General features: G+C 36.7%; 1 protein-coding gene across 3 annotated transcripts in view; it reads right to left on the reverse strand.

Moving 5' to 3' along the window:
- Nucleotides 1–13,328, reverse strand: part of VGLL3 (vestigial like family member 3) — a 60,507-nt gene that overhangs the window by 36,040 nt on the left and 11,139 nt on the right. Inside the window, exon 2 of one of the 3 annotated variants that reach the window (XM_072621642.1) lies at nt 11,591–11,879. In XM_072621642.1, the coding sequence (XP_072477743.1) occupies nt 11,591–11,879 (289 nt within the window). Of the gene's footprint in view, nt 1–11,590; nt 11,883–13,328 lie in introns of all 3 variants that reach the window. The other 2 variants (XM_072621641.1, XM_072621643.1) reach the window with 2 other exon arrangements.

Raw genomic sequence — 13,328 nt, forward strand, 5'->3', positions numbered from 1 at the left:
TTACTTCTAAATGTCAATTACAAATTGCTTCTGGTATATCTATAAGATGGTATAAAATATCTAATCTTATCTATCTATCTATCTATCTATCTATCTATTTATCTTCACTCAATGGATATAAGTTTCTGGGTCAATGTTTCTCAAAATGAAACAAAGAACATCAAGGGCTTTTTAGGAATTGTTAGGTATTCATAGAAATTTGAGCTATGAATCTTAAAGTAGTGCTTAAGATCACTTATGGGTTATAAACTATTTAAACTTCAAATCTGATAACGTCCTATAGGTGGGTATATACACACACGTGATAAACATATACATGCATGTATGTATACATGCAAGTATATGTATGCAAAAACACGTGTGTACAGGCATATACATATGTATGTACACCTGCCTCATATACACACATTTATGTAGATACATACATTTTACATCTCATAAAAAACCAAATGTAAAGAAAAAACACAGACAACACACATTATTTTGTTTTTTCCATATATGTCTATCCTGATTTTTAGGTTCTATGTATATGGAAGTAGGCTTACTTTCAGGTTTAAGATTTAACATACTTGAAGAGAAGGCAGAGAGCAGCCTCACTTTGAGTGTATTAACCTAAAATTTCTCTGTCCTCTATTCTTTAGATCTTACAGTTTGATTATTGAACATAACGATATTAAGAGTAGAAATCTATTTTTTAAACATCATTCTGTGAAGATAGAACAAAACCTGAAAAGTACCATAGGGAAAAATGAAATTAGAAGTAATTTAAAGTTTGCACAGTCACTATATCTCTTGAACCTAATATAAAGTTGCAGAAATGTATCCACTTTTTCCAAATCCTGTGACGTATTTTATAACCAAAAAAAAAAAAAATCTTGGAAAACAAATCTATTTAAGAATAAGTCCTTGCTTCAAAACCATTACTTGTGATTCTGTTTGCTTAAGAAAATATATAAATCATAGGGATACAAAGAAACAGATGGAGAACTTTGTTTCTTGCCTGGGAATCAGTGTGCTTATTTCATATGTATGTAAATACTTTTATTACATGCATTTTGCTTATATGCTCTTAATCATAGCCACATTTGTTGGAAGAAAAATGTTAGCCCAAAAAAAGCATAAAATTTTCTGTACAAAATTACTTTTCATTTTAAAGATGGAATTTCAAGACCTCCTAATAAGGACACTCCACCAAGGCTTTGGCCTTAATGTTACTCAAATATTTAGAAACCTTTAAAATTCTATGACCCCATTTTGAATGTTATATTCTTGTTTGGTTTACATTTGGACAAAAGAACACTTTTGGTTCTTCATGAAACTTATCTGTGTGACCTCAGATAAGTTATTTAGGCTTTCTGGAGCTTTCACAGTTTTTTAATTTTCAAAATGAAAGGCTTGTGCTAAGAGATTTAAAAACAGGGATAATAAGTAGGTACACTTTGGCTCTAAATAAAATTTTTAAATGAAAAGTTTGATATCAACCACCATTACTACAAAGCTTATCCAGTCATTTCAGTGTCATATTTATTACAGAGATCCATATGAGATATGACAGGAAGCTGAAACTGGTATAATAGTCAGGGTGCTTACTTTCATATCTGTTGAGGAACTTCTTAGCTTAACTGTTAAATGTCTCCTTGAAACAAAAAGGCCAAATTTACTCTGGGTTGCAATGACAATTTTTGAAAACAGATGTTTTAACAGAAGAAACAGCTTTAAAAATATAAAGTTCCCACCAGTTAAGAATTCTGGCCCAAAGCATAGAAAGGATCCTAAAAAGTCCTAGCCAAAGTTCCTACTATAAATATAATTCTTAAGAATCTCAAAAATATTCTCCATTTGCTGCAATACTTTGATGGGTCAGTCTTCTCATGGCATTGAGGCCTCTTTTTACAGATGCAAATTTCAACAACTCCCTACTTTCTTGGCCGGGGTGATTCTTATCAGTGTATTTCTCTGTATTCACTATAAAGGACCTGCCCAATACCCTGGAGGCCTTCTTCAAGTTAGTGAGAACCTGAAAAGATCTTAGATTAAAAGGGCCGGGGGAGGGGGTAGGGAGGGCGGGGTTGTGGTCTCCCATTGCATCCAGTGCCATCTCCAGTTGTCCTGATAAATATCTGACCACTGGACCCAGATGGCTCTGGAGGAGAAGTAAGGCTGGTGACTTTGCATAGCCCTCCCTCACTCAAATCAAAGTCAATTACAAGTCATGTCATCATCTCCCTGATGTCATGGTCCTCTAAGAACAAAGCACAAATACAATTTTATGGGAATCGGTGAACAGAATTTTGGTGGTCTCCTGAGTCCTACTCTGGACACATGACTGAACTTCTATTTCATGTCTTGAATATCCTTAATAATCAATAATCTGTCCCTAGGTCTCTCTCTCTCTCTCTCTCTCTCTCTCTCTCTCTCTCTCTCTCTCTCTGGGGGAGAGACACCATGCAAGTCATCAGTGCTAATATACTATTGGCTACTTGTGCACATCCACCAGAACATATGGGCATTTAGCAATCTAGTTCTGAGATAATAGCATTCCATGATTTAAAGTGTCATAGCCTCAGTATGAGGATACTTGTATTTAAAAAGAAAAGAGAGAGAATTTTTGGTGCGGCAAGCAGCTTGGCATCATTGAAAACACTGCATTTTCTTAGATGACATTCAGACTTGTCTCTTCCTTTGGGAAATTCTAGACACTATGAGCTGCCTATGTAACTGCATATCCAAATTTAGGGTTTGCTTTGTTCCATCATCCAAACAAATGCATTGCTTCATCCATCTTGATTTTCTAAGGTATAATTTTTTAGGTTGATTTTAGGACCTAATTCATCAAGTGCAATGTTATCAGATGTTGTTGGAGAGACATGCCATTCATAAGGAATCTTTCTGTTTGGAGACAGTGAAACCTACTCCATGATGCTAATGAAAATCTGCGGTTTTATGATTCCCATTATTCATCAATAATGAATCTATCAAGTTGAACAGTTATCTCTTTGGTCCTATTTGTCAAAGAACCTTGTATGATTTTAACATGTACATGTTAGATACCCTGACAGTTTTTACCATACTGAAACCTTTTTAGTCAAGTTCTTCCTAATGCCCAAAATAAGTTGCCAACACTGCATTTTAATACTATTACTTGGTGGTTGGTCTCTAGTGAAAATTGTTTTCTGAACCAGAAATGGAATCATTTGTACTCTAGCCTTCCCCAGAATTCAGGCTTCTTTATAACCATTATCTATCAAGGTCTCTTTCTCATTATTGTATACTAAGTGTTTTTAAAATTCAAAGTGTAATCCCCAAAAGACTATTGCAAGTATGGGGTGATAACTGATGTCTTTTCTCCTTAGACTCACTCAAAGGAGTGTCAGTCAGGTCTCGCCTGATACAAGTGTTGCTGGGTTGATCTTTTCTTGAGGTGATCGTCTCCTACCCCTCCCTTAGAACACAAAGCTTTAGGGTAACTGCCACTTTTCACACACATGTGTGTATTATATATATACACACATGTATATATACATATATGTGTGTATGTATGCATGTATTTATGTACATCAGTAAGCTGAACCACTTTTTTTTTGCAACCTACTGAATCTCAGCAACTTTCTTTTTTTCCTTCTTTACTGGAATTAAGATACTCATTTGTTTGCAAAAAAAAAAGTTCTCAAATCAACAAACATCAATGAATAAAGGAACAAAATGCTTTCTGAAGAGGTTTCAAATTGTCTCAGTACTGATTGATATGTAATCAATCATTTAGTTTTTCTTGTTTTGTTTTCCTTCATTTTCAGAGAAGACCATAACATCAGAGAAATAATGACATGACTTGCACTTGACTTTGTTTTGAGTGAGGGAGGGTTGTGCAGGTCACCAGTCTCACTTTCTCCTCCTGAGCCATCTGGATCCAGTGACCAGATATTCATCAGAATGACTGAAGATGGTCTAGGATGCAGTGGGGAACCTTGGCCTTTTCAGGTATTCACTTAGAGGGAGGTAACACTCATTGAGTGCATAGGCAGGCCTCTTTAAGAAGTATTCAGGGAATGGCCCTTTTGATGAGAAAAAGAAAAAATAACTAAATCAAGGGAAAGAGAAACTGTTACTATTGATAATCTCTCTAAGCCAGTCATTAAATGGAGCTTGGGTATTGAAAATGAAAACCATTTTCAACAGAGTCCCTCCATGGACTCTGCCTGCAACTGAGGCCTAGAGGGTCTAATGAATATTATAAGTGCACCTACAAGTGTCCAAGGACAAAAAGTGACAAGTCCTTCGGAGGCCTTGAAGTCCAAACCCTTTATGTGATTCGAAAGGAAACTCGGTCCTAGAGAGCTGGATAGCTCACTAATAACATCCGAGGATTAAATAATTATTAAATGCCTATTATGTGCAAGATATAGGCATTAACACAAAGTATCTAATTCAATTCAATTCATTCTCTAAGTACAATAAATGGTAGAGCTAGGCACAGGGGATAGAAAGACAAAAAAAGAAAGAGGAAATAGCTCTTGCCCTCAACATGCTTATTTTCAACTAGGGATGGAGCATAGAATGCAGTATGTTCATAGACAAAGAAATAGAAAGAATTTTTTTTTTTTGATGGAGTCCATCTTGTGATTTCATAAGTCTAGGGAACTCCTAGAACAGAAAGTACTTCCATTGAAACTAGTTTACAACTTAAGAGTCTTAGAGGATGGGGGTTCTGAGAGGTTGCCTTGCCATTGTCTCAGGGCAATATGTCAGAAGTAGACCATAACCTAAACTTCTTGATTTCTCTATTACAAAGCAAAATCAAAGTGGCTGAATGTAAAGCATTAACTACTATGGAGGTAGGGTGGAGATTCTAGAAGGCAGAGGTGAAGAGAGAGGGAATTCTGGGCAAAGGCAAGAGAAAGAATATTGTGTTTGGGGAGTAGCGAACATAAAGTACATGAAGGCATATGACCTGTGATTTCATTGTTATAGGGAACATCTAATGGCAAAAAACCCTCCATCAATGTAAGTTGGTAGCTTCTATTTATCATCCTAGAAAGCTGCCCAGAGTCCTGAGAAGTTAAGTGATCTCATGGCCAGTGTGTGTCACAAGCAGGGCTTGAGTCATGTCTTCTTGACTTTGAGGCTGGTCCTCTATCCACCGTACCATGCACTTTTCTGGTACACAAAGGCAAGGAAAGTGAAAAATCTGGAAAGGAGGGCTGAAGCTGGGTTGTGTGAGGCCTTAAATGCCAAATTCAGGAAGCCACCAAAGTGAGAAAAGCAAGGCACAGTCAAACCTAGGTTTTAGGAAGATTGCTTTGTAAACAGAATGAAGGATGGCTAAGATAAAGCTGAAACTACAGTTCAGGAGCCCCATTAGAAAGCCATCACATTGTTATTACAGTAAGTCAGCATACCTCTCCTATCCTCTCCGTTTAATGCAGTAACTGCCCTCGGCAATGTTTCTTTGGGCTTCAGTATCAATTGATTGTGGACAACAATTCATCTGGCAGCCTGCCTACAGCTGGCCTGACCTTTCCTTACAATAAATAGAAACTGAGTCAGTATGAAGGAGAGCTGAGGATATAGGTGTAAGCAAAAAGAATAGCCTTCTGTAAAATACAAATGAGTCTAATAATTACTATTTCATGGCTATATTGGGGTGACTATTTTAGGGAGATGATGAATTCACCAAGGGAATGGTCATTAGTTTCTTAAGTGAAGTTTAAAGTATTAAAACAAAACAAAGCCCTATTCAAGATAAGAAAATTCTCAAAAGTTACAAAATTTTCCTATTATAAATCAAAGAAATGTATGGCTGCAAGAACTCAAAGATGCCACCGAATCTTGACTGATCTTAAGGCCAATTTCCATTTGATAATAAACTTATATCCTCAGTATAGAAGAATCTCTCCCACTTTTAAAAATTTATAAGGAATTTAATTCTATAACCCAACTCAACAGTTGGCCAGTATCTTCCCTTTAGTATATCGGAGACCTCATCATCATCAATGTACATCTACTGAGCATTTTGAACTGAATATAATTTAATTAGACATATGTGTATTAAGAGACTGCTAGATGCTAGGCTCTATGCTAAGAGGTTTAACAAATAAAAAGATGATTAAGATATCATAACCCTGGCCTCCAGAGAACCCATCAACTACAAGACAAAGCGAAATGCAAATGCCTTAAAAGAGCCACGGAGGGCAATGCCAGTTAGGGTGCTCTAGTTGTTAGAGGATCACACAAAGATTCATGAAGAAGATGTCAGAGTGATAGAGTGGAATGAGCCCCAGTCTAGATTCAGAAAACCTGAATGAAAACCGCACCTGCAGAGTTAGTCACTGACTGTGTGACTTTAGGTAAGTCTCTTACTTCTCTGGGTCTCACTTTTCTCACTTGCAAAATAAGGAAGTTGGACTAGATGATTTTAAAGGAACCTTTCAGATCTAAATATATGACCGTATGAAATGGGGTGGAAGGGAGGGAAGAGAAGTCGAGAAGATGGCACTTTACAAATTATTATCTCATTTGAGCCGCATAACAACCTCATGAAGTGGATGCTATTATTATCCCTATTTTGTAGTTGAGGAACCTAAGGAAGAGGGTTAAGTGACTTGCCCAAAGTCACACAGGGAGCAAATGTCTGAGGTAGGATTTCAACTCAGGTCTTCCTGACTCCAAGCCCAGCATTCTTATCTACTCCACCACCTTGCTGCAGAGGTGAGACTAGATGGATAGATAGGATTTCAAGAGCCAGAGCTAGAGTGAGCAAAGGATATTTCACATAGACAAAATGAAGAACAAATTTGCAGGAAGTGCTGAACCACAGTAAGCAGTTTTATCTTTGCTAGAATTCAGAAGATGTGAGAGATAAGACTTAAAGAACAGCCTACATAAATTTCAATCCATGGAATATTACTGCACTATAAAAAAAAAAAAAAACTATGAATATGAAAACTTCAGAAAAACAGATGCAAAGTGAAATAACTGGAACCAGTAAATTAATATATACAATGATGACAATCTAAATGGAGAGAATGACCCAAGAAGCAATAACTGAATGCTGCATGATTATAAGGGTCAAGTTTCCTGAAAAAGAGAAAATACATCTCCTATCTATCTTTACGGAGGCTGGGGACTATATTGTATTCACATACTTTGCTAAACTCTATTTTTCAAATTCTTTTTAAAAAATTTGTTATCAATGAATGAATGTTTAGGAAGTGCCTACTAAATGTCAGGCACTGTGCTAAGTAGTGGGGATGCAAAAAAAAGGAAAGACAAAAACTTATCTCTGCTCTCAAGAGGAAAGGGGAAGGAAAGGGATCCATTTAAGAAGGATGATGACATAAACAAAAAGTTATCATTGAGTTTTGTTTTTTTTTCTTTTTAACACTCAGATACTTAGCAAGGTACTTTGTGGTTATTGCTTTAATAAGGGAGTTGGTAGTCTTATTTAGGAGTCTGGATTTTCAGTAGACAATAGGAAATTGCTGGAGGTTTTTTGAACAAGGAAGTGACATAGTCATAGCTGTGCTTTAGAGAGATAAATCTGGCAAAATCTGTGTAGTGGGAAAGAGTGAAGATGGAAGATTAGAATGCTATTGTGACAATATAGGAAAAAAGTAATAGACCTAGGACTTTGGTATGGAGCTTGGGAGGGGTTTTGGAAGGGAGAAAGGCCCAAAGACACTCTGGATTCAGAATTGAGAGGACTTCACATTGGCCCACATATGATCATTTTGGAAAATAAAGTAGTTAAAAATGATGATCACGGTTTAATTTTGGGAAATCAGCAAAATACTAGAGACCTTTGAAAGAAGAGGAGAAGAGATCGGGAGGAGACAATAAGCATTTATATAGTGCCTGATCTAGGCTAAGCTCTTCACAGATGCTATCTCCTTTGATCTTCATAAAAACTCTAAGAAGTAAGTGCTGTTATCAACCGCATTTTACAGTTAGAGAAATTAAAGCCAATTTAGATTAAGAGACTTGCTCAGGGTCACAAGACTAATGTCAGAGGCCAGGTTTAAATTTTTTGACTCCAGGCCCTGTGCACTTCTCACTGCATCCCCTCCCTCCACCGAGATGGTGAATAAGATTTAATTTGTACAGATTAGAGAACAAGGCTTCTAAAAGGCAGCTTGGAGTCACCAGACCTAGATTTGAATCTCAATTTTCACTTACCTCTGTCCTTAGGCAAACCATTTAATATTTTTCGGCCCTAGTTTCCTCATCTTTAAAATGAAATGTTGGCTGAAATGGACCTTATCCTACCTTTTAAATCTTACGATTTGCCATTTATATTACTAGTCATTTTAAAGAGCACTATGATGTTGTGGTGTGAAAATTCTGAGATGAGAAAAGAGACATTCACTCAGTGTCCATGGTGCCTGTCTGTTTCCCCTTCTCTCTTTCCCCTGGGAAAAATTACTCTTTCAGGAGCCAATAATCTCTTCTCCCTCTCATAGAAAGTCACTTATCTCTTTATTAGCTACAAGTGAAAGTAACCAGATGTGGATAAACTTGGATGGATCTTACTTGTTACTTTCTTTCAATTTCAATTTTTAAAACATACCTATCATAAAAGGCACTGATCAGTGATTTGAATACTACTCTATTACTCATATATTCCAGAAAGAATAGTGATCTAAATTACTTAGATTCTGTAAACTCATTTTAGAGTTTGACTGGGGATTCAAAATGATATACTCAATAGAAATAAGAGTTCATTAGGTTGTTTCAATGAGGGGAGAGAGGGAAGGAGGGAGGGAGGGACAGATGAAAGGAGGAAGGAAGGAAGGAAGGAAGGAGGGAAGGAAGGGAGAGAGTGAGGAAGGGAGAGAGGGAGGAAGGGAGGAAGGAAGAAAGCAAGCCATCTTTGGGAAGTTACACTTAGTAAATGTGAGTTCTTTTAGTACCAAGTCAGAGAGAGCAAATGAAATGGGTAGTCATTCTCCTTCCCTTTAAAAGCAGTACAACTTGAGTCTGAAAGGAAAGACAAACTCTAGATAAGGAATACGTTGCCAGGAAATCCTCAACTACTCAAGTAAAGAGGGGAGAAGTTTCCCTAATTTGCTGAGAGGTTCCTTGCATCAGGGATGATTACCAGCTTGATCTGTCTTGTTCACCAATGCCACCTCGTGTGTGTGTGTGTGTGTGTGTGCGTGTGTGTGTGTGCGTGCACGCACGTGCGCGTACATGTGTACAATAACACAAGGTCTCATAGCTAAAGTGCTAAATGGGTGAGCCCAGGAAGAGGTGTCTTATTGGATTCTAAGGACTGCAGGGCATGGAAAAATGTCAATAGGATTGATGAATAATATGAAATTGACGATTAACCAGTTCACCTCACAAAATGATCTCTATGCTCCAAAGTCTTGTTTTGCAGTACTTTACTTATCATTGGGGTCTTCTGAAAACCCTATCCAAATTCTTTATAATTCTCTGAAGCTGGAAAGTGTATACCTGAATACAGTGCTCTGAACAGAATCAGACTCCTGTTAAAAAGAATGAAGGGATTGATTTATGGGTTGTTTTTTTCTCACGTTATACTCCTATTCACACACCCCAGTAGAGTGCTTGCTATTTTAAGAACACTGTGGGTTGACTCATGTTCAGTTTGTTACTGACAGCATCTCACTCCATAATCTTTTGGTGTCTCTTCCCCCATGCAGTATCTTATCATGTAAAAAAAAAAAAAAAATGAAGATCACAAATAACAAAACAGGAACCACTCTTGGCAGACATTTGGTGTATTAGAGGTACACAATGAAACTACACATTTTTCAGACTTAGTCATGTATTTGTTTTGCTGAATTATACTTGTTACAAGAGATGGCTTCTCTTTGAGAGGAGGAAGAGTTAATGGGTAGTGATAGTGATTCAGGAAAAAGGAAAGAAAGAAAAGTACATCAATGAAACATTTTTAAAATATACAGAAGAAAGCAAAAGGAAGTTCAGAAGGGGATACAAACAAGCAGGGTAGCTCCGTTACTTGCTTTTTTAAATTGAATATACAGTTTTAAGAATGTCTATGTAACAGAAGTCAATAATTGCATATACATCCTGCTGTTCTGTTCTTATTTATATATTAAAATACTCATGTTTGATAATGTTAATTATAATAATAAAAATTAATTTCACAATAAAAAATACTATTTTAAAGCACTGGGTGTCAGAAGACCCAGGATCCAGTCCCAGCTATTATACTAATTAGCTGCTTAATCTTCAACCTTCTGAGTTTTAGATATCCCTTATCTATTAGGCAAGAGAGCTATGTTAGATTAATTCTGATTTCTAACATTTTATAATTTGATGAGTCAAATATATTCTTATATTTCTGAAGTCTGTCTTCTCTTGCCTTGTTTTCTTTTCACAGTTCCTTTCCCTTCTTCCACTTCTTATCAGCCCTTGATGGTTCTGGATATCTCTAATTTATCAAGATCACTTTGAATTCTGATCTTATTCTAAATGGTAGTAAGGTTATTGACTTTTGTTTGGTTTGGCTCATCCATTTATTTAGCTAATAGTTATTAAGTGCCTGTTATGTACATGCCATTATCCTAAGTACCAAGGGAAATAGTAAGAGTCAAATGATTATCTGTAAGAGATGTAGGCAGGGCCACTGAGGCTGAAGGAGCCACAGATGTCCTTACACTAGTTATTGAAGGGAAATTATCCACCCTTCCCTCAATATTGAATTTTAAAAATCTATGTTAGCATGCATCCTGTCCCCAGAATATAAGGGTCTGCATTTCTAAATTTCAGTAGAAATTCCATACTTATTTAACCTTTGTTTTATAACATCTTCTACTACTCTAGCTAGACTTTGCTCTTCTTTTTTGCATTAGTAAATCAACAAGCAATAGTTTGTTCTGATGTCCTATACTCAATTTTTATAAAGAGGGAAATGAACATTCCAGACATATCTTTGGACTGCTGTAAGGGGATTCAATGTGGTAACTTGTCTTCCCCTCAGTGGTTTAACACTTTGCTCACATTATCAGAGGATTTCTTACCATGTACAAATTTTTGCTGTCAGTACCTAACGAATCTCTGTGATGGGACCTAAAATCAATTTAAAATAAATGCCAGGACCCCCAGTTCACAAGCAGATGAGGCAGGGGGCAGGGACAGGAGACAGAGCTATTTCAAGAAGACAAAAAATGTTTAATTTCTGCCCTGGGAAGTCCAGACTCAGATCTCAATTATGTCACCACAGTAACACCTAGTGGAATGAGTGATAGCTAATTTCTTAAAAGCTGCTTTAGGCACGCCTATTATTGAGACATCCAAATTAAGCCATCGGGGCTTTAGGAATGGTGCTTTGCAGCTCTATCCTGCCACTATAAACTCATACCCGTTGCATCATTACTTTCCATAAAGAATTTAAGGGGTGTGACTGCATCCTTTCCAACCCTGCATTCCACATGTGACAAAACTGATCCAGCTGTTTGTCTGAAAGAAATTCCTCGCTGTCCTTAAAAATTAAAAAGCAAGTGAATATTTGTCCTCCAGAGGCACGTTTCCAGCTGGATCCTGGTCAGAGCCGTTGCGAAACAAATACAGTGAGCTGGAGAGCATATGATTTTTTAATTCTTACCTCTCCATAGAGGGGTTAGCCCCATCTTGTTTTTTGAAATGGCAGATTCTGTATGGAAGCTGCTGGCTTGGCCCAAAGCTCTTGAGAAGTGTTCATCCACTACTGAACCAATGTCTCCCTGGAAATAAGTGAAAAGGACACATCGAGAGTTAAGGTACTCCATCTCGGCAGGCTGGTCTTTCTCCTCCTCCTCCTCCTCATCCTCCTCCTCCTCCTCCTCCTCCTCCTCTTGTTTGCTGGGAAGGGTCATTTCCAGAGACTCCTGCATCTTGCTGTATACCGCTAACTTCTTCTGGTATGGAATAAACAAAACACAGTATCAAAGGCAGTTTATATTAAAAAAAAAACATTAACTAGATTACTTTAAAAAAAATAAAAGTAGCTTCACAGTTTGGAATGTTTTTCTCTTCCCTCACTCCTTGGTCATCCTCCCCACTAAAATTTTTAAGCCTTTCATCATTGTTAAGTCAAACTTGGCAAAAGACAATCAATTCACTTTTAAATACCACAATTTATTAGGATTAAATTACACACACACACACACACACACACACATCACAATATAATAAGAAATAAGAGAACATGTTTTTCTTTTTGTTCATCTCAAAGTCAGTCTGTCTTACCACCTGTCTTTTTTTCTGTATGTTTTAAAGATGGCACAGTACAACATTCTAATTATGAGTTGCAGAACACAGGAGTGTTAGTGTGGAAGGGAGAAGGGAAGGAAGGTTTTGTTAAACTGCAAGGAATCTAACATCTTATAAAAGGATTTGGCAGATGCCATGGACTCCTTTCTTTAAAATCAAATTAAAATGTTGGAATGCGTATGTGTGAAGACCCATTTTATAAGAAACATATTTTTCAGATGTTCCAGTTACCACTGTTATCATAAACAAAAAAGCTACCACTATGGGTAAATGAAAATAATGTTCACTGACCAGTGGGGTGGGGGTGGAGTGGTCATTCCTTCGTCAAAAAAAGGCAGGAGAGTTTAGATCATTTAAAATCTTGTGAAACTTTTATGTCTAATGAACAATTATGGTTTCTAAATGATTCATTACTAGCTGAAGTGATCCTGTTTTCTTTATTCCAAAATAACTGATGTAAAGAAAGAAAAAAAACTGTATCTTATACCCAGTAATATACATATATATATAATATGCAAATATATATGTAGACATATACATGTGAATACTGCTGAAATATGTAAACTGGAAGTCTAAGATTCTCGTAGTTATGATCAGTGGAACCTATAACCTGTGAATTAAATTTTCTTCATTCAGTTCATAGCATTCTCCTACCCTATCTGTAGATGGGTATATTATTCTTGTTGGATAAAGTTCCTGAAGTGTTTACATATGAGCTGCTGATAAGTTCTAAGAGCTATGATTTGTAAATAAAGATATTGCTTTTTCCTTCAAACTTTGTAGTAGTATGGGGTACATATCTATCTCAAAGACTTATTTTAACTTAATTCTTGTTGCTAGTGTATTGGCTGTTGCAGTAAGAACATGAATATATTTTTCACTTTTGCATAGATGGAAAATGTGGAGCCTTTATTAGTGTTTCATTTGAATCAATACAAACCTACAGAAAAAGGACTGGTTTATAATCAGAGGACCTACATCCAATCCTTACTGACACTTACTACCTGCGCGACCTTGGACAAGTCACTTCAAAGAAGTGTATCGCTGATTGAAAGCTGGAAGGGAACGTAAGAGGTCTTCTAGTACCTACA

The sequence above is a fragment of the Notamacropus eugenii genome, chromosome 6, assembly GCF_028372415.1.
Source record: "Notamacropus eugenii isolate mMacEug1 chromosome 6, mMacEug1.pri_v2, whole genome shotgun sequence".
NCBI classification, from domain to species: domain Eukaryota; kingdom Metazoa; phylum Chordata; class Mammalia; order Diprotodontia; family Macropodidae; genus Notamacropus; species Notamacropus eugenii.